At 44.4% G+C, this 23,165-nt stretch overlaps 4 protein-coding genes across 9 annotated transcripts; 1 reads left to right on the forward strand and 3 right to left on the reverse strand.

Moving 5' to 3' along the window:
* Nucleotides 1–64: 64 nt before the first annotated feature.
* LOC101776308 (transcription factor MYB52) lies at nucleotides 65–2,484 on the reverse strand. The gene is made up of 2 exons (XM_004978242.3): nucleotides 2,239–2,484; nucleotides 65–1,548 (listed from the first exon to the last, which is right to left on the reverse strand). Exons 1-2 carry the CDS (start codon nucleotides 2,411–2,413, stop codon nucleotides 944–946), a joined length of 780 nt encoding a protein of 259 aa, XP_004978299.1. The 5' UTR covers nucleotides 2,414–2,484; the 3' UTR covers nucleotides 65–943.
* Nucleotides 2,485–3,602: 1,118 nt separating this feature from the next.
* Nucleotides 3,603–11,813, reverse strand: LOC101759947 (small RNA degrading nuclease 5). Of its 6 annotated transcripts, none has more exons than XM_012847239.3 (15): nucleotides 11,102–11,813; nucleotides 10,092–10,148; nucleotides 9,943–10,008; nucleotides 9,513–9,646; nucleotides 9,303–9,409; nucleotides 8,667–8,774; nucleotides 8,515–8,585; nucleotides 8,225–8,284; nucleotides 7,958–8,013; nucleotides 7,742–7,802; nucleotides 7,382–7,649; nucleotides 7,131–7,312; nucleotides 6,759–7,051; nucleotides 6,347–6,472; nucleotides 3,603–3,621 (listed from the first exon to the last, which is right to left on the reverse strand). In XM_012847239.3, exons 1-14 carry the CDS (start codon nucleotides 11,333–11,335, stop codon nucleotides 6,349–6,351), a joined length of 1,821 nt encoding a protein of 606 aa, XP_012702693.1. In that variant the 5' UTR covers nucleotides 11,336–11,813; the 3' UTR covers nucleotides 3,603–3,621; nucleotides 6,347–6,348. The 6 variants fall into 6 exon arrangements, with proteins under 6 accessions (XP_012702693.1, XP_022684529.1, XP_022684528.1 ...); XM_022828794.1 differs by lacking the exon at nucleotides 3,603–3,621 and adding an exon at nucleotides 5,891–6,114 and having other exon boundaries at nucleotides 11,102–11,812; XM_022828793.1 differs by lacking the exon at nucleotides 3,603–3,621 and adding an exon at nucleotides 5,891–6,119 and having other exon boundaries at nucleotides 11,102–11,812.
* Nucleotides 11,814–12,118: 305 nt separating this feature from the next.
* On the forward strand, nucleotides 12,119–13,100 carry LOC101760897 (thioredoxin M-type, chloroplastic). Its single transcript, XM_004977126.4, has 2 exons — nucleotides 12,119–12,421; nucleotides 12,527–13,100. The coding sequence occupies exons 1-2, from the start codon at nucleotides 12,223–12,225 to the stop codon at nucleotides 12,844–12,846; spliced, it is 519 nt and encodes a 172-aa protein (XP_004977183.1). The 5' UTR covers nucleotides 12,119–12,222; the 3' UTR covers nucleotides 12,847–13,100.
* A 344-nt stretch (nucleotides 13,101–13,444) lies between these two features.
* LOC101761300 (transcriptional corepressor SEUSS) lies at nucleotides 13,445–20,459 on the reverse strand. Its single transcript, XM_004977127.2, has 9 exons — nucleotides 18,631–20,459; nucleotides 18,430–18,549; nucleotides 18,184–18,232; nucleotides 17,870–18,084; nucleotides 17,297–17,365; nucleotides 17,102–17,196; nucleotides 15,737–15,830; nucleotides 15,464–15,533; nucleotides 13,445–14,905 (listed from the first exon to the last, which is right to left on the reverse strand). The coding sequence occupies exons 1-9, from the start codon at nucleotides 19,804–19,806 to the stop codon at nucleotides 13,995–13,997; spliced, it is 2,799 nt and encodes a 932-aa protein (XP_004977184.1). The 5' UTR covers nucleotides 19,807–20,459; the 3' UTR covers nucleotides 13,445–13,994.
* Nucleotides 20,460–23,165: the final 2,706 nt, after the last annotated feature.

The raw sequence follows: 23,165 nt of genomic DNA on the forward strand, positions 1-23,165 counted from the left end.
TCTGCGGATCTTGAGGGTGGTATTGCTTGCCTAGGTGGCATGGAGATTCCACCCAGTCCACAGATTGTATTGTCAGCTTTTGCAATTGATCAGGCAGTCTGCCACAAACCTTTAGCTTACCAGATTCTTGTTTTCTACTATCAGTTAACCACACTTCGCAGTAAAGACGTCAGAGGATGGCATGGTGTAGGTGATGAAGGAACAAGAAAAGAATCAGTCACTTTTAATTTTTCCAGATCGACTTTCGAACAGGCAGGCAAGTTGTTGCGTTGGACTAAAATTTAGGATAGAAATGGCATACCTTTGAATGATATCAATTACATAAAGAACCATCAGTAGCTACAGCACACTGTAATTGTTTATACTAGTTAGCTATAAATAATTGGCCACCTCCGTCCATTATTCAGCTGCCAACTTAACAGACTTGTTTACATTCTCAGCAAGAACATCCGCCTATTAGGGAAAAGTGTCAACATAACTAGTTAACTACCTCTTATTGTTGGGAATTTTTTTTATAAATTCTTATCTTGGTCTAAATTCCCTCAGTGCTCCTATACTCAGCCACATCATCATTTTTCCCCATGTCAATTTTACATGCGCATATATAAGAGAGAAGAAGGAAACTAAGAGTGCAAGCTAAGGACATGCTACTGACATGTGGTCCCCTCGTGCATCTCAGTGTATGGTGCACCAACACATAATTGCCTAGCTAACATCCTAAGTTATACTTACTCCCTCCATTTCAAAATATATATTGTTTTAGCTCTTTTAGTTTATATATATTGCTATGCACATAGATGTAACGCATGTCTAGGTGCATAACAATATATAGTTATATATGAACCTAAAAATGTTAAAACAATCTATATTTTGGAACGAAGGAAGTACCACCGTATAACTTCGTATCCATAAATAAATGTACCAACATTTTTTTTCTTCAGATTCAGATGCCGACGCCTAGGAAGTCGAAGAACGGCACGTCCACGTCCTTCCTCTTCGAAGCCGTTCCATCACCATCCTCGTCATCGTCCTTGCGGTGGCCATGGTCGTCTCTGCCCATGTCATGGCGATGGTCGTCCGGTGTGGCGGCCACTTCTCTTGAAGAAGAGAACGCGACGGTAGTGGGAACGTTGCAGTTCCTGATGACACTAAACGTCCCTGGGCTGCTGAGGCTGGACGATGGACCGGAACCGGGCGTGGCGAAACACAGGGAGAGGGAGCCGGTGGTCTTCATCGCCGCAGGCGGGGCGCCGAAGTGGAAGCACTGAAACGGCGGGCGACGTGGCGGAGGCGAGTATACAGAGCCGGCGAGGAGAGCTAGGGTGCCGGCGGAGCGGTGGTGGTGGTGGCTGCGGCGGGCCATGACGACGTGCCAGTGGTTCTTGACGGCGTTGTCGGTGCGGCCGGGGAAGAGGCGGGAGATGAGCGCCCACCGGTTGCCGTGGGCGCGGTGGGCCTGCAGGAGCCGCTCCTCCTCCGCCGCGGTGAAGGGCCGCCGGTTGATCCGCGGGTCCAGCTGGTTGAACCACCGGAGACGACAGCTCTTCCCTGCCAAATCAGTTGCCATGCATGTTGCACATGTATCAATGGTTATTAGTAACGCGATCGAGCCAATCTTGAATCTTGCCATGTTTTCCCTGCAAGATTTTTTAATCTTGCGAATGATTCCGTCAATTTACTTCATATACACACAGAAGGATTTTTCTTTTAGTGTTCATTTGAAATCAACAAGAGTCGAATGCACAAGCAAGAAAACCAGCTACAGCAGGATATGTTCTTAATTATGCATGTATATATGCATGGGTCATGCATAATCTAACAAACACACGTAGGTATATTTAAAGTATAAAGCAAGCATGCATGCCTTCTTGTTGCATTCATTTTCTTAATTTAGCATGCACTTTTTGCAGCTCCAGGATATATATGCTACATGACATGATCAAAAAGAAAGGAAAATGTTTAAATTAGCATAGGCAAAGATGGATGGGTACGGTGCATCATGAACTTGAAGTGATACAGCAGACAAAGATTATACACAAGCATATTTATACAGGTACAGATAATTATTATCAACGTCTTATTACTTTCTTATCACCCCATCTAAGGAAATTACATGCTAGATTTAACAAAAAAACACAGAGAAAAAGGGAATTATTAACATTAAAAAAACATCTGAGTTAGCTAGCACCTCTCACGCAAAAATAAACGCAAGAAACAGGCAGCAGCACAGAAACCTACCTGATCTGCCCTCCAGCTTCTCGGCAATGGAGTTCCAGTTCTGCGGCCCGTAGTTTTCAACGAGCTGCCGCAGCTTATCGTCCTCACCGGGCCGCCAGTGTCCCCTCGGGCACGACGACGGTGGCCTGGAGTTCGCCCTAACCGGCGTGGCCGTCGTCGACGACGACGGCGCCATGCGTCTCAGGTGGAGGATGGCTTTGGAATGAAGCTTCTAGCATAGAACTATTTTTTCTTCCAAAGTACACGTTGGTGCCTTGATTAGCTGAAGCAAGGACAAGCTAGGCAAAACAGCTGATGATAACTAATGAATGAGAGAGCCTGAAATGCATGTGGTTAGGAGCATGGCAATGTATATGTAAGCATGTTCATTTAGGGTTTGGGTGGAGGTCACTCTTGTATAGTTTTACACGACAAGAGGGCGGCTTAACAAGCCGCCTCTTTCAGTTCACCTATTTTGTCTATTAATTTTGCCCATGCACATCTCATTTCATCTATGCATATCACCAACTTGCGTGTTGGCCGCAATTGGCCAATGAACTGCCAAACCTCCATGTCTGGCTCTTAATTTATGGAGTTTAGCGTTTTGCATGCATAACTTCCTTAACAATATTCTTTAGTCGTCAGTGATGACTAATCACGAGATATTTCTCCCATACATGCATAACATTAGTAATGCTAATAACTGATGGTCTTCAAATGCACCTTGTCTTTACGTTCATTCTTGTGTTCATTTCAGCATTACCTTGGAGCTAATCAATTATGGTTTTTTTTCCCACATGAGTGATTTACTAATTATTTTTAGTGTGAATTATGTAAGACAAAATGACAAATATTAAGCCTAACATAATTGTCGTTGTTGATAATAAATAAATGTTTTACATCGGTTATTCTATCATTTAAAAGGAGCTAATGTTGTAACTTCATGATTGGTTTTATTTGTGGACTCACATGTACGCATTTGGTATTGAAACCACTTTAGGTTTATTATTGTTTAGGTAATGCTATCCCAAAAAAACACATATATATGACTCAGTATAAGAAACACCGGAGTTTTAACTTATAATCATTTATCATTTCAAGTACTAACACAGATTCCTGTGTGTTGTACCATGTAGCTATAACAACATTTAGGTTACTTTCTCCCAGTCAAGGTCATGATAACCACTGAAACATGAAAACACCATTACAACTGCTGGTAGTATAAAAGCCATTTGTGGCTACCAAATCCAAGCTTACGAGTCCTACATTCTGAGGATCGGTGCATGACTTTAGCTTGTGATGTGAAGAAGTGTTTTTTGAAGTATTTTTTATTTATAAAGGTGGTGTGGAGTTGAACAAATGGGAGGGTCACCAAAATGAAGTGTTGTGCAAGCAATTTCGTGCCTGGTAAAACAATGAAAAGACAATTCAGAAGTTAGCAAATCAGTATTGTGCAAGTTGCCACACTGTAACATTTGTCAGAAAGCAAAAACAATATATAGCGCTGGTTAGCTAACAACATGCTTTTTTCTGAGATAATTCTGGCTATTAATCAACTGAATAACAAAAGTTTCTTTCTGTTTGTTATGTGCCATTTTCTGTTTTTCTTTCACTAGCTGAAATTACTTCTTTTTAATTCTCCACAAAAACAAGTTGAGGTTACTTTCTGGGCTTAGAAGGTTATTAACACTGTCACGTACTATATTTTCTGATAGTGGGCGGACTCAAAAGGAGAAGAAAATCAGGAGAGAAGCCAAGTTAGAACCATTCTTGTTCAAAGCCAACATTGAATTGAGAGGGACAAGCAACCAGTGGCCAATGGATAATAGGATGCCAAGAAAATTGTCCAGGGTAACCAAAGTACATCTCCACAACCATGCATGCTTTCTTTCCCAACCTTAGCAAGTCTTGGTATTACAACTGAATTCACACCAGCTTGCATAATGTGGTGGTTTGGGGCATGTGCGAAAGGTACACCGCGGACTTATACGAACCAAAGGATTAACCAGATGTGTTATACCTCATCAATGTGAATGAGTTGGGAAGATTTGTACGTCAATCTCAGCGCGTGGTTTCATCACACCATTGCCAAGAGTGTCATATCAGCTTTTCAATGAAATGAAACTGTCACTCTCAGTGCATAGTTTCATTGCGCAGTTTCATAGATAGCCTAAATCATTTAATTTTTGTGTTGTTCTATAATCAAATGTGTCTTGCCATGAAACCATAACATGCTCAGTGCAAGTTTCATTGAATTTAATGGGACTTTGTAACTATGCTAAGTGGGTTTCATGAGGATGAAACTTCCCTCTCCTCTCTCCTTATAACTAGCCTACCACGTCAGCAAGCTGATATGGCATGGGAATTAATGCCCATGAAACCCCCATGACACTCCCATTGAGACTATCCTAATGTGGTAGTTTGGGGCACGTGTGAAATGAGTTGGGAGAGATTCACTCAACATCCGTGACCATGTAATAAACTAACATAATCATGTAATCTTTCTGCCTTAAGTGCATGAGGTTGATTTGTTGAAGCCTTTAATTGGCACGCTAATAGGGACCACGCAAAAATCAGTTGTTATGCCGCAGGCGAAAATATCCCCCATTCACATTCATACGCGTGTGCATTCTTGCTGATATTTCTGAATCATCTCATGCTCCCTCAATTTCGATGACCAGTGCACACTAATGCTCGAGATGGTTGCTATAAGAACAAATGTTTGATTATGAAAGGTATACGAAATATTTTACAAGTTAGTGATGGCAAGCTTTGACTCAAGCAAGCAATTCCTTTGCCATGCAAAGACATATGGAGGTCACTCATGATTTACAAAATATTTAGTTGATCTCCTTTTAGCTATTCAATCGTGTTTCACCTCTACATTCATATCTCTTCTACCACCAATTTATACTTATTGAAAAAAGCAACATAAGTTGCAAGTACACCATCAACTAATTTAAGAACTTGCCAGAGAGCACTCATGCAACAAGCAACCCAAATTTCTTCTACCAAAAGAGAGCCACGTACTTGACTCCAGAACTACACCCAATTTTTACAACAAACCCTCTTGAAGCTTTAGTGAAAGCAACAGGCAACCCTAACCTTTGGTTTAGTCATAAATTAGTACTTCACTAGTTCAGTTCCCAGCTTCTATGTGCCATGTGGTGCTAACAGCTGCCCATATTTGGGACACTGAATTTGAGCTGGAAAAAGTGCATATATGCATAAATGTATCTTAAATGCCGCAACTAAGCCTGACTTAAAGTATAACAGTATCAACTTGAATAAACTTATGTTAGTTCAACAATGTTGCACGAAGTTGGAGACAATTTGTAAATAATGTCATAAGGTCTTTCCTTGGTGCCCAGACTAACTACACAAATATACAACTCCCCTCTAGTTAGAAGAGAGCCATTTTGGGAACACTTAGGGTAGGCACATGTAAATGATATCAGAAATATCTAGAAAGGTGCTACCATCATATCGTAGATTCCTTGGTCATACAAATATATAATACAAAAACTTGATAGATGGTAAGGATCACAGTATATCATCAATTACGGAACTTGGTTTGATATCATAATAATCCGATTATTACAACACAGTTTCATAATATTCTTCGTATATTCAGGAGAAAAGGAATGTAATCGATATGCTTTAGCTTGCTATATTTCGCAACTGTAAATCGTACGGTTCATAGTATTATAAATTGCAGAACTTGATTTGATATCACAGTAATCTGATTGTTGCAACACAGTTTCCTACATTCCTCCGTATATTTAATTCGAAAGGGATGCGAATCAATATACTAACATGCTCAATAGCTTGCCACCAATAGATCTGGTTCCAATGCTACATCACTATGCTCTACCCTGAAATCTACAGCTTCTATTCCTAACCTGACAAAAAGGGCAGAATGAGCATATCTTTCAAAATCCAATCCACAAATCTATGTTAAAGAAGTTTCCACGTCAGCAAGTCAGCATGCATGCCTGACACCCTTCTCCAATCACTGAAGTCATGTCCATAAGTACACTAATTCAAAGATGCCTTTCAACAGAAACAATTCAGAACAGTGAAGCTTCCAGAAAAACATGTGGGGAAAGGAGGGCAGAAAGATGCTTACATTCAATGTTTAACACAGCAGAAGCATAGAGCAACTTCTGCTTGGGCTTGTAAATCTCCCAAAGCTTGAACAATATTTTCTCGGCTTTCTATTGTGTTTTCTTCATGGTGAAGCATTTTACGCAATCTGCATGAAGTAGCACAGTTACTACGGATCTGTTTGGCATTGCATATGCTTTAAAAAACACCTAATACAAAAGCATCATTTTAACTCATTAAGCAATTGCTACAAAACAGCACTACAGACAAACTCACACCAAAAGCTACTTAGGTCACCTACAGGACAATGCTTTTGTAACTTAAGTAATAGCTTCATTAGCTTGTGAGCATCTTTACTTCAATGTTAATAGACCAAGTTAAACTAGAAAGGGTAAAAGGCATATGCATTGCCAATTTGACATGAGTAACTTTACCTTTGTACTAGAGGTGTATCACCATGGCCAGTGCATACAATAAGCATAGCATTATCAGGTAGGGCACCATATAATTCCCTTATCTTTTTATCCAATTCACACAAAACTTCCTTTAACTCAGGACAAATTTGACGTCTTGCTTTTTTTGAAGCAGTTTTCCCATCGCATGTTTTTAATGCAATGGCCTCTGCGACACATGATTTCAATTTTTCCGGATCTTGAACTCTTCTGCGGAAGTAGGAGATCAATCCTGAGAACTGAGTCCAAACAAAGCTGACTTTGTCATTCTTCACCTGCAGTAGGATTGCAACTTATGAAAACCTGTAAGCATTTGGGGAAGAATATCTACACCTAGAAATGCATTGCACCAACCTCCTTCATTGATCTGGAGAGTGCATCATCATCCGAAAAAGCAGCAATTGAATTGCAAGAAGTATCTGAATATCTCTCAAGAACAGACACGTCATCAATAAGGGAGCATTTTTTACCACTCTCATGCAGTATGGATGTCAACTTCCGCCTTGACAACGATGGTTGGGAGCCAAAATCAGGACCTGATTAACTAGTAATTAGAAGGTAACAACAACTGAGAGCAATAGCTGAAATGCATTCTTAGTTTTTACCATTTTTTATTTTCAATATAGCAAGTTCTAGAGCAGCTCTTGCATCTTCCACACTATCATGCCCAGATCCAGTGTTCTGGATCTCCCGGCCCAGAAATTTTTTTGTCAAGACACGCAAAGCAATCTTGCAGCGAGCACCTCGATTATACTTGTACAAAACAGCTGTATCAATGATTAAACCATGGGATATCCGTAATGCCGTAAGGTCATTTTCCAAAGAATGCCCAACAAGAATGGTTTCTTTATGGACAAGTCCAACAAATTCTTCCTGGGAACACAAACAAAATAGTGTAAAGTACAGGCAAAGTTTCATGAATATATATACATATGAAAAGGTCATTAAGAAAACTAAGAAGTAACCTGAATCTCCTGTAGGGTTGTGGACACGTCAGCCAACATCTCAGCAGTTATTCCACTGAACCTGTTCGATTCAGAAACAAGACAGATAACAACCCATTCCGAGTTTAGTAGGTATATCATTCGGAATATCTCACAGGAACAAAGAAAAAGGTTAGCATAAAAACACAATATAGTGCCTGCTAACCATAAAGGGGAGGTGAAAGCATCATAATATACCTTGTATTGTAATCGATGATTTGATTGGCAGGCTTAACTAGTTTGTCTAGCACTACCTGAAAAGATTGGAACAAAGTCAGAACTCATAGAGCAGCAAAGCATGATGAAAAGAATGGATCATGCGGGAGCATATACAAAGAAAATTTTCCTCATACTATTGGCATGGATCCCTTGAGGGTGTGAGGAAGGGCAGGTGGTCACAATTAAGCCCTAGGGAAACAATTATTCAACATGCCATAACTAAGCTAAGGAAAGCAAAGTTCATACCATCCCTTTAATATCAACTAATGTCACCCTTGTAAGTTCAAATCCAGCTCCTGTCACGCACTGCAAAGGTTGCAAACTATCACTATTAGATTCAAAGAATTTTAGCAATATGTATGAATAAATAAATAAATGATGGCACAGGGTATAATTGTACCAATAATAGTAATGCCTGCTCCAAATATAATAACAGTAGTGAAATTTAACAGATCAACACACTACATTTTTTAAATAAGACAAAGACCTCAAAACATACATCAGTGAACAGTTACGGAAAGTAGGAGTCACAATACCATTTCACAGTCAAGTGCAAGAATTTTATGTGGAGAAGAACCTGAAGGAGCTGAAACAGTAGGGACAAAACCTAAAATGGAATGATAAACAGATGTCAGTTGAATAATAGGCATTAAAGGGCACGGTGAGAAACAAAACATTAGAAGGTAACCTGATAAATTGAAAGAATAGCCATTGTCTTCTAAGTCTTTCTCTGAAAGTGTGTAATATGTAACAGGAAACGGTATGTCCCCAAGATCATCCAGACTTGATATTTTTCCTAAGATCAAAAAGAAAATATTAACCGGTTGTCTGGTTGCACATAATATAAATTCTCAATCCAGGTTCAGAAGTGCAAATTTTCCCCTGGATAAAGTTATTTAATGTCAATAAACAATAAACATACATGTGCACCAAAAAAATAGAATAAATCAGTACAGAAAAGAAGAGGCATCTTCAGCTTAGAGAAGCAGATGATAAGTGGTCAGCAAGAGAAATATGACTGATTGGCTACTCTGATATGACTCTGATAAAAAAAAGGATTGAAACTGTCAAATCAGTAAGAGAGTCCTCAATAAGAATGCCAGCCATTATCCAGCTCAAATCTTCTAGCGGCTGTCACGATAATAACAGACCAACTACGGGTTCTCTACCTTTTTTTTTCTCATTAATATAAAGATGTGCAGCTATCCCTGCGTGTTCATGGCAAAAATACAACAGACCAACACTAGCCCAGTGAAGCATAACACAGTTCAACATTCTAAACCACAATGACGGTAGAATGCTAAGTGAAGTCAAGACCTCATACCTTCTCCGTCCGGTTTAGCTGATTGATTTGATGTTTTTACATCACGCTTTCTCTTTACTCTGCAGGTTAGGAGTGCATCAATGGTATGCCTCTCATCCGGTATACAGCTGCTAGAACAGTATTACATTAGCAATAAATAGTACAATGGATCCATATACAAGAAATTACATATTTATACTAACAGTAGACAGTAACACAAAATGCACATACCTAGAAGCTAGGACAGGTTTTGGATTGCCACATAATTCTTTCAGAGAAGAAAGAAGTCGCGTCTGTGACATATATAAAGCTGCATCTAGGCCAGGAACATATAGCAGGATGACTTTAGGTATAAGAGGCTTGTTCTGCAAACCAACAAAAGAAATATCAGTACTGTTCAAGGGAGCTAATATTTGCGGGAGGTTACAAATACCTACAACTAATAGACAAAGAAATGGAATGCAGTGAAAAGCAGGTCGTTCTCGGAAGTGCGGTGAATACATATATCAGCAAGAGAAGGTCTCTCAGTTAATAGTTATTGAGTGTGTGATGAAGATAACATCAAGAAAAGACCAAGATCTACAAATTGAAAACTATGGTAACATGTCAATACCTCAAAAATAAGACATGTTTGAAAGTGCATAATCAGAAGGACAAGTACCTTAACAAACACCCAAGAAGGAAGCATGCCATCACCAATAACCCAAGTGACTAGACCCTGAACATCCTGCATCACATCGAAATGACTCCTTAAGAAAACAAGAACAGTTTTCACAAGTCAAGTTTCAATTAGTTTTTGTTAGAATAAACCTGCAGATTTAGCGTAGAGTTTAAAGCAGCCTCCTTAAAAACGACATCAGGCTTGGCCTGGACAGGATAAAGAAGAAGAAACAGTATGAGCTGGAAGCACAACATTTCAGTGAGAATAAAAAAGCATAGATGAAATGTCTATTAGCAAAGTAAGTAGGGCAGCAGCACAAGAATTATTCACCAACAAGTAGTCAACTAACAGCCAACTTTACGACTAAATAAAGGTTTGAGAGTATACATTAATAAATAGCCAGCATGACATCACCAAGTAATCAATTACTAGGCCATGTAGATAGCTCAACTACAGACAAGTGAGCCCCATCCAACTTAGAAAGTATCTAATTTGACGAGCAGGCTCTGAACACAGAGTACAAATAGCATTACTGCAAGTGCTGCATCATTTTACTAATTGAACAAGAGGAATCCTACTCTGCTACATAGCCAGCAATCAGTCAGGGACTCAGGGATCATACCTTCCAAATTGCTAGTAAAAGTTTCCTACAAGCTATCGAAGTTTCCAAGCTGTGTTCTCGAAAAATGTTCAGATGGCATTGCTTCACACCATACATCCATTTGCTCAAATTGTTTTGAAACTACAGCGCAAACTTCAATTGTACAGTTCAAGCCCCGCAACAGTAGCAGCATTTACACAAAATTCCACCCTCATTATAAATCCAATGTATGTTAAACGAACATTGAGGTAAATCACAATCTCATGAATCATGATGCAATGGCAGATCCCCTGTTTCAATCTCAGCGGGACTTCTACTGAAAGAATTCCAATTAATCAAACTAACATACTGTAGCTGAAACCCCATGCGGCGCCCAATTTTTCTATACAGCGCGGATTAAAGAAATAATTTTTTCCACTAACAGAGCAACAGCCAATGAAAAACTGCGATATTTCCCAACAATGAACCAATTCAGTCCTACTTGGCCACGAATCCCCCTTCATATTACACCGAAACCCTAATATTCCGAAGTGGGCAGAGAAGAAAGAGATCACGCACGTTGCGGCCGTAGACGTCGAAGTACGCGGAGGAGCTGCCGCCGTTCCCGGAGGGGGTCGACATGGTAGCCGCCGGCGGCGAGGCGGTGGAGGTTCTAGGGCTTTGCCGCTCTGAAAACTTGCAGGGAAGCCCTCCGAAGAACAAGAGTCTCGCTCTGACCTTCGAATTCGCCTTCTTCTGGGCTACTGTTGGGCTTGGGCTGCGACCTTGGGGGCCCTTTTGTAAATAGAGCATTTCAGGAAGGAGGAGCCCCGTTAGGTTGTTGGGCCGAAGACTCCCTACTGGGCCGCGTTGAGGCTGAGAGCTTCTGGGCTTCTGGCCGACAGGGGAACGGAGACATCGGGTAGCGCAGTAGCGCTTCTGAGCTCGTCGTCGGAGAGGACCACTGGATGTGGCGGCGCCGCGGCGAAGCGGCAGCTCGGAGCACCAGCCGACGCCGCCTCCGGAGAAACCCGACCGCACTGGAGAGAAGAGGACAACGTGGGCGCCGGAGATAGATTTTGCTGCTCGCTGTGCGAGACGGTGGCCGGCGGCGAGGGGATTTTGGCGGCGGCAACGCTAGCTGTGCGGAAGAAGAAAGAAATGTGCGAGGAGCTGGCAAGAATGGGCGGCCGGCGGCGTGGCTCTACTAATTGAACTTACGATAAATTTCTCTTCGGATGTATTGTTACTAAAAATGGCACATTAAAGATGTACAGATATTGTTGCTAAGGCATATAGTTAGCACAACTGTGGATCAATAGCAGGAAATTTTGTCTATTGGAATACCTTATAATTCTAGCCAGAGCCAAAAGAGGTAGCATCTAGGTTTACTATGATATTCTGCCAAGATCTTTTACCATGTTACTTGGATTAGAGGTGGCCCAAGCCAGCCAGCAGACCAGAGAAATGGTGCCACAAAAAAGGACACCACCCAAAGTAGGAGCTGGAAAACACCTCATCCACACGCAGCGCGGGAGGCCCTGCCCACCTCACAATGCCACCCTAGCCGTGCTCCCAAATATCCATCCAATGGCTGGCAGACGATTCGGGCAAAACAAATCCTATCCTCCTCCGTTCCACCTAGTCACTCACCACTGCCCATTCTATCCGTGTGTGCTGCTGCGCGAGGTGAGACAACAATGGCCCTGGAGACGTGCTTCAGAGCGTGGGCGCTGCACGCGGCCCCTGCCGGCGGCAAGGACAGGCTCCTCGCCGGTGGCAGCAGCACTAGCTTCGCGCCGTCCAAGCGAGCCGCCGCCGCCGCGCCGCTGTCGGTCGGCCGCGTCGCCACGCCGCGGCCGCGGCACGTCTGCCAGTCCAAGAACGCCGTGGACGAAGGTACTCCGTAATTAAAATAATGCTCTGATGTGTCATGGCTTTTATTGAGCCTCCGATGGTATGGTATGGTATGGTATGGTATGGTAATGGGTGATGGCCCTGCAGTGCTGGTGGCGGACGACGCGAACTGGGATGGGATGGTGATTGCGTGCGAGACGCCGGTGCTGGTGGAGTTCTGGGCGCCGTGGTGCGGGCCGTGCCGGATGATCGCGCCGGTGATCGACGAGCTGGCCAAGGACTACGCCGGCAAGATCAAGTGCTGCAAGGTGAACACCGACGACAACCCCAAGGTGGCCTCCACCTACGGCATCCGCAGCATCCCCACCGTCCTCATCTTCAAGGGCGGCGACAAGAAGGAGAGCGTCATCGGCGCCGTCCCGAAGACCACGCTCACGACCCTCATCGACAAGTACATCGGCAGCTAGCTCCATCACAACGAGCATGCCGTCAACTGGGATTCATGACCATCGACTTAAATACATACGTGCCCGTGCTCCCGCACATACGCCATCATGTATCTCTTGTTGCATACGGATGATGCGATGCGTTAATTCAGGCAGCAGTCTGCTACTGCTCTCGGTTATACTATGTCCAATCCAAGTCCATCAATTAGTTTCAGTGCATGATTTTCACTATACATCAATTAATTCATGTGTGTATATTACTATTATTACTACCATGCACCACTAGTTTGCAATCCCACTCGTATCGTGAGTGCTTTTGCCGCTGCTGCGGCAATCCTACTTTCAGCAACTGTTCTATTTTGACTAGCAAATAAAGAGTGACACACTATCCTGTAACTGGACCTGGACCTGGGCTCCTGCATGTCCTCAGCCTAGCAAGATTCGGCATGCAAGCATATGTCGTCACACATGGAAACACACAACACAGCTCCAAGCGAGCGTTTTGATACTACGGCGTTCAAGAATAGAGCGGAACAATGGCATGCTCGTAACAGCAATAGGCCAACCTGCTGGTCCAAAACAATCAACTGAGCGCTCAAAAAAAAACTCACGCTTCACATACCGTCAGAAAATTTTCCTGATGCTTTCCACTAGTAATTAAATAACTGATTATACATAGTACAGCACAGCTACGATGAGATTCCTGGCCATCAAAGGCCGCCGTACACATGCTTTCACAACTTCCGGTGAGCCATGGTACACTAGAGTAGAGAGTACAGACTGGAAGAGAAAACTCATGTCATCCAACCCGAAAAAACAGGGGAAAGACGCTCTCATCTTCCACCCAGTTTGGAATCCGCCAAACACTCAGCCCTGATGAGAGCAAGTGAAGGCAGGCTCTCATTCTTGTGGTAGGATCGCCTAAGCAGACATAAATTCCACAGGCGAAATACAAAGGAACACAGCCATACAGACAGTTGCTGTAACACGTAACCCATCACCGCTAATGTTTCCTTTTGCTGTAACATGTAGCATGCACCATCAGTAAAGAGCCCGCCGCCTCCGAGGGGGGGCGGGTTATGGCGATGTAACTTTTCTGTTGTCAGTGATGAACCCAGTGAGGATAACTTGTATCATATCAGATGCGAGCCTTTAAACTCCAGCTCACTCTATTGGGATGACTTCCAGTCATATTGAAGGTTATTGAAGCTATTTGCAGCTCTGAGGCCCCCAAGTAGTTGGCTTCCTATATCACGCTGTTGCTGCTGGTGGCTCAGCTGCGTCAGGTCATGTGCACTGTGGTTCATCCCGGTTCTTCCATTCATCACCATCGCATTATTCCCCATTGCTGTTCTCATTGATTGACCAATGCCTCCCATAGCCCCAAATCCCATTCCATTCATTCCAGAGTTATTTGTTATGGGGTTACCAACTAAGGAGTTAACCCCGTTAAGACCAGGGGTAATTGTGTTTGCTCTCTTCATATCGCTTCCCACTGGTCCAACACCATTCATTTGGGATTGCATCATCATCTCTTGCAATATCCTCTGGACTGAGCTCTGCGACTCATTTGATTCAGGTTCCTGAGGTCGACTTGTAGGTGTTTGCATAGGAGGTAGGTTTGAGGGCATGGTCGGCGAGTTCATCTGGCTTGAATGCTGGGGTGCAGGCATCATGTTGCCATTTGATGCTGAGGGCACTGGTGAAGGAAACGATGCTTGTGGATTTGATTGCATTGAATTTGTTGAGTTCGCCTTAGCAACTGCAGCATTGTTTCCACCATTATACAAACCGTTGCCACTGCTTGTTGGATGTTCTTGTCTGCAATTTATTGAGCCTTGGAGGAGACCAACAACAGATGAAGAAGATGGTGCTGATGTAGATGGTGCACAATTGAGTGAATTGTTTGATGTGGCATCACCATTGCCAGAGGCAGAAACTTGCATTCCAGTTGTAGGAGCAGAGTTTTGACCACTCTGGTTTGAACTCTGAGGAACAGGTTGTTGCTCCTCAGGTTGCTGCGGTGGTTGAAGGGAACTAATCGCTGGAGCCCCTCTTCTAGGGAATTTATGCAAGCTATCTGGGGAAAAATAACATGGCCATTTGTTAAAAAACAGAGGAACAAGCAGTAGCAGCATGATTATTAAGGCTTTGCCATGTTAGAAATATCGAGAAGTTTCCCATACATCATGCTAACTTGTAGCCAGTAACTAAGTTTATATACCATTATGACCAATAGTATATTCATTTCTTGTTCATCTGGACAAGAGCCATGAGAAAAAGATAAGGAGATCTAACTAGGTAAGTGTAATACAAAACAAAGATGTGATGACCTAGCAACTACCCACATTCTTTAATTATCCTGCTTCTATGTTGGAACATTGCACATCCCAATACTTACAAGCTAGTGTCACACATGTGATTAGGATGGCTCAAAATCAAAGGTAAAACAGATAGAGTAGTCCCTAACGAAATTTAATAAAACCTGGCAAACAACTACAGGTTGCAGATTATGGATGTGAGAATAGGAGAGCATTGGTATAAATGACACTCTTTCTTCATATTGAAGAAAATGGCATTCCAAATCAAGAATATATTAAGCCACAAAAGTGGGAAACAAAAGAAAGTAATGACGCACCTATTGGACCAGACCCAGTCTGCCTGCTGTAATCAATCAAGTCTTTCATACAATTTACGACCTCTGCAATCTGAGTATCATCATTTAGACATAAGATTGGTCAGGGAGACATACCGCCACTAGGAAGATGACATAAAAAGATGAAAATTGGTAGCTAAATCTACATTGCCATGTAGAATCATGTGGTGTTGTGGACACAGATTGCAAGATTGTATGGCATAATTATTAACTGAAGCAAATGAAACACCCAAGGACTCATGAAATAGTCAGTACCTGGAGGCAGCGGACATATCTTTTAGTGTATCCTAAATCATTCACCAATGGCACTTCCAGTGCTTTGGCCAACTGGCGAGCACATGCGACAAACCTAGTTCAACATTTTAGTGCATTAGAACAATTAATAGGAAGGAGTAAATAGTTGAACAGAAGTTGCGAAATTAAAGCAATGGCACACACATACCAAGACAAGAATCATAATGAGGGAAATAAAGGCAGTTCTCTTAATTCAGGGAGTATATAACATAACATCAAATATTAGTATTTTGCTGTCGCACTAGATTATAGAAGCAATGAATGTTTGTTAAGATTTAGTCAGACCGTATAACCTATATGAACATCACGTGGACAGCAGGCCAGTGACTTTCATGGCAAGAAATCATTGCGTGTTGCATAGTTCCTGTAGGCTGTACTATCCTGGGTCCAGAGCAGCTACAGCCCAACACCCATGCAGGATACACCATTACTTGTGGTACTATACCCTTAGTCCATTACAGATAATCAACTCGGCACCAAGAAAGATATGACGTAACAGTTCAGGAAAATTAATAGTAAATGAACAAACCAGAGGCAATTAACAATGAGCCCATATAACTAAGGGTAGGCACCACTTGAAGTATAAAATGTTGGGTACATAGATAGAAATATAGTTTAAAAGCTAGGTAGGTCATAACACCATAGAAAATATGGGACTGTTCAATGCCTTGTACAATCCTTATGTTACAGGAAGTACAAACATTCAAAAGCAACAGGTTTAGTTGCTCATGCAGTATTGTGGTGCCCCTGTTTCCACGGAGATAATTTCAGAATTTTCTGACTCGATGTTTGTAGCATATTAGTGTGGACTAAATTTGCTCATGCAAATGACATGAATGCTATACAGGCAGCTTCCAAAGCGCTCTATACATACGATCATGGGCATGCAAGTTTTAGTTAACCCCCTTGGAATCCTCCATTTTGTGCACATGGCATTGGAATTTGAAATACTAGATACTCACATGCAATGATCTTTTGTTCATGTGAATGTTGTGACATGTAAATCATAATTCAAACAGGACTCCAGTTTCTTATTAAAATATAGCAAACAGAAAAGAACTGGTTCTACTACGAGATTTCAACCTATGGTCGATGTATTCAGGGGTACAAGTATTGGAAATGCTAATGTTAGAATGCAAGAGGCAAAACATTTCAAAGACCAACAAACCATGCGCCACAAGTTTGGATAGCTAAAATCAGCATAGCATTTTTGGGAGATGGGAATACTGAGCTCAGAACAAAAGCCTAACTATCATCGAATTTGACAAGAGACCTGAATTTAAAGTTCAAAAGCATAAGCACATCAATGAAAAGAAGAGTCCTTACGAGTTACAATTGTTCTGCATGTCCTGATTTGAGAGTGATGCTGAATTTTGAACGGATGATTGATACTTTTGCACCACAGCACCAAGTTGACTGACCTAAATAAAAGGACCGGGTGGATGAGATTAAGTCCTCCATGATCAAAATTCACAATGTAGCTGAAAAATGCAAGATTCATTATGTTTCGGAAAATGGTACCTGTGGTATGATTGATCTTCTAGGAATAAGTTCCTCATGACGCCTGGCACAAAACTCCCACGATGCAATCTAACAAGAGGACAATGCACACAGCAATTTAGCCAATGGGATTAAATCTATTAAGTGTAACAAACTACTCCCACCCTACATAAATTTACATCATCTTAAGTTTTTTTTCTTTATTCACAAGTGTACGTTATTCTATGTTTGGAGGTGGCTTTGCTAGTAAGCATTCCTTTTAAATCCTTCTTCCTTCCACAAACCAGACAAAAGGTTACCCCATAGACTTCTGAGTTACGGCTGTGTTACTACAACGCATTTTCAAAGTAAACGCAGGCATGCCATGGCAGCATTGAAGAATGCATAGAGTAAGAAATTTCAGCAACTGCATTAATTAAAAACATCTCTCTTAAATTAGATGAGAAGGCAAAAAATGCACTGATATTCAACAAAATTGATAGGCTAGATTGGTAGCTTGAACCAGACTATAATTTAGTTTCCCGTAGAATGCCATATTTTATGAGGGAACGCTACAATGAAAAATAACACAGTATCTCAACTAAAGAATATTACCTTGAGGTCTTGGTTGAATACAATTCTTAAATGCCCCTCACGAACCACACGTAATTGCTCGAAGACACTCTCCTGGATTGCCTTGGTATAATCCAAAACAATCTGTCCAGATGAATTCTGGGACTCCCGTGGCATGTCAACATACAGAAGCTCCTCGAGTGTACCACTGGCATATTTTATTTGACACAGCCGTGGCAAGACCTCCACAGTAGTTTCTATAATAGGTAGGACACCGTCAAAAAGTAGTGATGTATGATCGCGTAGAAACAGAAAATATTTAGGAGGGGATTGATTAAAATCACAATTATACCCACCAAAGCCTCGTCCTGGCTTCCTGTTGCATATCTCACAATGCCAAACATCCTACAACATAAAAGACATTACACAGCTTAAAATAAGAATCCAGCAGGCCAAACTGTACTATTTTATGCAAACCCTGCTTTACATTTTTTTTAACAGTAGGCTATATGCTTCCTATAGCAATCATAGAAAACACTCATGATATGACAAACAACCACGAACCACCAGCCTATATTTATTGTCAGAGAGGAAGCCAAAACCTGAGGGAAAACTCCAGTAGTTTGACGGCCATTTCCGTAGAGAGAAACACACCATCTCTTCTTGGCACTTGGGGCAAAGTATTCATTCACAAAGTTTCTCCAGTACTCAATGTTATTGTCCTGTAACATATTTTGAATCATAAGTATCCATCTAGTTGCAATAACATCACAATCTGTTTGGAACAAATGTCGAATATTTACCTGTGGCCTGTTCTGCTGGTGATACATGTAATGTGTCAACCTCTTTGCACATGTTCCTGGTTCATAAGCTGGTGTTTTACCAGTTCTCATATTCAGACTTTGTTGACGAAGCAACTGCTGATGCTGTTGCTGCTGCTGCTGCTGCTGCTGTTGCTGCTGCAATTGGTTTCTCTGCAAAGGCAAGTTCTTGAGGATCTGCTGCTGCTGTTGTTGCTGCTGCTGTTGCTGCAGATGTAGGAACCGCTGCTGCTGCTGCTGTAAGAGGCTCAACTGGGCAGCCGCAGCCTGAGGGTTCTGCTTAGACAGCTGCAACATATGTTGCTGCTGCTGCTGTTGCTGCAGGAACACCGATGGGTCTGAGCTTTGGTGCTCCATCTTGACAGCACCCAAGCCCCTCATCGCTTGCAGCTGCGGCTCGAGCTTCACACCACCACTGGAACTGCGCATCATCTGTGCGGGGCCGTTCTGATCGGGCTGCCCCATCTGCTGCTCCAACTTGACCCCGCCCAAGATCCCGCCTCCATTCTCCATCTTCACCGCCGGCTGCTGCTGCGGCTGTGTTTGCGGCAACATATGCTGCTGGTTGTAGGGCATCGACATTTGCTGCTGGTGCTGGTGCTGGTGCTGTTGCTGTTGCTGTTGCTGATTCTGTGAATCTTGCGGTGCATCCATCTGCTGTTGGTGCTGCTGCTGCTGTAAGTTCTCGCCGCCAAGCTGATTGCCCAAACTGCCCTGGGAGGATGACGGGAACGCCATGGAATCCGGCCCTCCAGCGCCAACCAGATCAGCAACACCATCGATCCCTCCTCGCTGCTGCTGCTGCTGCTGCTGGTGCAGGCCACCCATGGGAAGGCCGGCTCCGGCACCAGGCATTGCCCCAATCCCCCCATTCCCATAGGACTGCTGGCGGCTGAGCAGCGACGCGACATTGGACGCACCCGCCAGCAAGCCGCTCCCGTACTGCGTGCGCGGCGAGACGAGGGACGAGAAGGGCGACTGGGACGGGAGCACCCCGCCGGCGCCGCCCATCCCCATCCCCATCCCCATCCCCGGCTGGCCCCCTCCCCCGCCGCCGCCGCCGCCGCCGCCGAGGAGGCTGGAGCTGGTCCGCAGCAGCGAGGCGCCCACCTGCTGGCCCGCCGGGCCCATCGGGTTGGGCTGCCCCGACGGCACCATCCTCCGAGAATCCAGGCCGGGGGGGACCCGCACCCTCCCTTCACTCCGCGCAGCAGGACCGGTCGAGATCCGCCGCGCGCCGGAGCATCCGCAGCCGCAGCAAATCTACCGCGGACTGCAACCGCTGCCCACCAGAGGGAGAGCACCGCCCCCGCTTCGGCTTCAACAAACCCGCTCGAGCCGAGCAAGCGAGCAGCGGGCGCAGATTGCGACCCCGCGGCCAGATGAAAAACGAAGGGAGCGCAGATTAGCCGCCGCCGGCCAACAACTCCGAGCTCTCAGCTCCCAGCACCACCCCCCTCACGGAAAGAGGGAAACCGGCACCGGAATTCCGCCCCGGCGCGTCGTCGATCCGAGCGAGGGAGCTCGCGCGGAACCCGCCGATCCGGTTATGAATCCTCCGCGGCGGCGCGCAACCGAGCCGAGGTTCCCGTCTCCGGCGCCGAGGTGGCGCTGCCGAGACGACGCGCTCGCACTCCCTCGAGGCGGCGGCTACACTGGACTCCTCCGACGAGAGGGAGGAGGAGGAGGAGCAGGAAGCGGAAGCGGAAGCGGACGCGAGCGGAAGGGAAGCGAGGGGAGGCTAGAGAGAGAGAGAGGAAGGAGAGAGAAGGGAAGGCAGTAGAAAATCCTGCGACTCGGGTGCGTGTGTGCGCGTGTCCCCGGGGCCCCTCTCCCCGTCCTTGCGGACGTCAAAAACCTCCCCCAAACCGCATTGGATTCCGCCAGGGTCCGCGACCCCGCGCCGCCTCCCCGCGCACCCCGCGCCCGCTGCCGCGCGGGCCCGCCGGAGGAGCGGGGCCCCAGCGTGTGGCTGTGGAGGGTTGGTGGGCCCGGCGGGTGGGTTCCGTCTCGTGTCGCGTCGCCTTTCCTTTTCCTCCGGCGCTGCGGCGGGCTGCGGGGGGGCGTTCGTGTTTGTGTGTGCGGCTTTGTTTTGTTTTGTTTTCTTCTCTCCTCTCCTCTCCTCTCCTCTTTCCGCCGCTGGCGTTGCTGGGTGTGCGCGAGAGAGAGAGAGGCGGAGGAGAAGCTTGCGATTGCGAGGGGGAAGTCAAAAGGGTGGGGTCCCCTTGGTGGGTAGCAGTGTGGGGTATGGCTGTCAGTGGCGTGGGGTGCGGGGAGGAGAGGATCGCGGTGGGTTAGCGGGGGTTGCGGGGACGCGGACGGTGGCGAGGCGCGTGACGGCATGGTGGTGTGTGCTCGCCTCGCTGCTGCCTGCCTCTGACGAGGCTGTGCGGGTGTCAGAGCCGGTGAAAGGAAGGAGTGATGGGAGCCGTCACGTCCTCCCACGACCAGTCCAGTCGCAAGGCGCCGTGTGAACAGGTCTGCGCTAGCACGAGCACTCGAGCAGGTCTACAGTACACCAACGGTGCAGTACCGAGAAATGAAAGCGAGAAATTCTGCAACTTTTCGTTCAGGAACAGACACGCCGGGTGCCTTTGAGTTTCGGGAAAATTTTCGGATCTCGAAAAACTATGGATTTCTAGTCCTAGGTTTACTCAGGATCGAAGTTTAGTCGTCCACATTTGATACTAATCAGAAATATTAAATATAAGTTAATTATAAAACTAATTCCATAAATGTAGACTAATTCACGATACGAATCTATGAAGCCTAATTAATTCATGATTAGCATATATTTACTGTAGCATCACATGATCAAATCAGGAACTAATTAGCCTTAACTTATAATTAATTTATATTTAATATTCCTAATTAGTATCTAAACATTATGTGTAACCAAACGCTCCCCTGCACTCCTATACTCGGCTATTCATACAGTTGAATAGTTTGATGCACCAACCAAGAGATTGACCTGCCTACTTCGGCCGTGGAGCCGCGAACCAGTCGCAGGTCATGCAACTCTCGGATAAACTAGCCGAGAGATATACCTAGGGAGGAAAAAACACGAAAGAAGCTTGTGTCGTGTCGCATGGAGATCTAACGTAGCAGACACTCGTACATTTGACTTGAGATGCATCATGCGTTCTCTCACTTTCTACTTCTGTTTTATGCGCCGGAACATCGACTTGCTTTGCTCATTTTTATGCTACTGTATCCATGTTAAAGGCTTTTAATACGCCAATGCCGCTACCTAGTGTTCCTAGTAATAAAGCAAGAATATGTGCCATGGGCTTTCAACTTTGATCGAGCACATGCCATCTACAAGACAATCGAATTATCTTTACCCTAATATGACCCACGAAAAATGGTCGTCTTGGTGCCAATAGACCTGAACAAAATAGGCCCGACCCGACCCGACCCCGCCCGACACTCATTTAGGGCTGGGCGTGGTGCTGATTTTCTCAGCCCGAAAAAATGGATGGGCTCGAGCCCGGCCCGAATAATAAAATGAATTAAATTTACATTAGAAAATGATGGTGGCCCAACCTGAGTCCATCCCAAATTGGGCCCGATTTTGTTGGCCCAGTAGAGTTAATGGGCGGACTTGGGCGGAGGTTTTGGATCTGAAAGAAACTGGGCTTTTTGCCGACCCGGCCCAAGCCTGGTCCGGCTCGAGGTAGCTCAGGTCTAGGTGCCAATACCTAGTACGTTCATTTTAATTTGGTTGCACACATGCCACAATTGGAAATCTATTGGCTTGTCAGCAGCTTCTATGCTACTGAAGTAGAATGGATAAGAATACGCCGTCAACGAAACTAATTGCAGGGTTGAACATACACTTGCGACACAAAAATTGTATTACGTTATCCATACTAAAGTTGTCTACTATAACCATTACAAACGGTTTGCAACGAGGATGGTCGTGCACCATTTAAATGGACGAGAATGCGTCGTAAACAAAATTTGTTTGGCTTTTGTCGGCACCTCATGCTACCAAAAGTGAAGTGCTCGAGCATGGACATCGAAAACCATTTGGTTTGTCGATACCTCATGCTACCTAGAGCAGAGTGGCCAAGCATGGGTTGTCAACGAGACTTATTGGCCAGTTGGCACCTCATGCTACATGCGAAAGTTGAAAATTGTCTCACGTGCATACTCTACAATGCATTCATAAAAATCAAGAGTACGCACCGTTAACAAAAACTATGGAAGCCGAGCTCACACTGTCCATAGTTCCACACATTGATATTTAATGCTTACTCCATCGGTCCTAAAATATAAGGCATCCTAAGATTTTTAGGATAGATCAAGGAGATGGGCAAAAGTCTCATATACCCTTGACGAATGGTAATACAAGGCAAGTTTTCCTGTTAATAAGGGAAATATTTGGCAAGTTTTTAATTAAGTTGATTGAGTACTTGCTAAAAACTCCTAGGACGTCTTATATTTGGGGATAAATTTTGAACCCTTGGATGCCTTATATTTCAGGACGGAGAGAGTATAGCACAGGCAAGTGG

The sequence above is a fragment of the Setaria italica genome, chromosome VII, assembly GCF_000263155.2.
Source record: "Setaria italica strain Yugu1 chromosome VII, Setaria_italica_v2.0, whole genome shotgun sequence".
Taxonomy (NCBI): Eukaryota; Viridiplantae; Streptophyta; class Magnoliopsida; order Poales; family Poaceae; genus Setaria; species Setaria italica.

Bases quoted from the DNA above. Each gene is read 5' to 3' on its own strand.
- LOC101760897 (XM_004977126.4), top strand. From the start codon at position 12,223: ATGGCCCTGGAGACGTGCTTCAGAGCGTGGGCGCTGCACGCGGCCCCT. The intron at 12,422-12,526 runs GTACTCCGTAAT...ATGGCCCTGCAG, and splicing joins CAAGAACGCCGTGGACGAAG to TGCTGGTGGCGGACGACGCG.
- LOC101776308 (XM_004978242.3), bottom strand. From the start codon at position 2,413: ATGGCGCCGTCGTCGTCGACGACGGCCACGCCGGTTAGGGCGAACTCC. The intron at 1,549-2,238 runs GTAGGTTTCTGT...CTGATTTGGCAG, and splicing joins GAAGCTGGAGGGCAGATCAG to GGAAGAGCTGTCGTCTCCGG.
- LOC101759947 (XM_012847239.3), bottom strand. From the start codon at position 11,335: ATGCTCTATTTACAAAAGGGCCCCCAAGGTCGCAGCCCAAGCCCAACA. The intron at 10,009-10,091 runs GTTTATTCTAAC...GATGTGATGCAG, and splicing joins ACTCTACGCTAAATCTGCAG to GATGTTCAGGGTCTAGTCAC. The intron at 9,647-9,942 runs GTACTTGTCCTT...GTTGGTTTGCAG, and splicing joins CTTCTTGGGTGTTTGTTAAG to AACAAGCCTCTTATACCTAA.
- LOC101761300 (XM_004977127.2), bottom strand. From the start codon at position 19,806: ATGGTGCCGTCGGGGCAGCCCAACCCGATGGGCCCGGCGGGCCAGCAG. The intron at 18,085-18,183 runs GTGGGTATAATT...TACCTATTATAG, and splicing joins GAAGCCAGGACGAGGCTTTG to AAACTACTGTGGAGGTCTTG. The intron at 15,534-15,736 runs GTACTGACTATT...GATGATACTCAG, and splicing joins GATATGTCCGCTGCCTCCAG to ATTGCAGAGGTCGTAAATTG.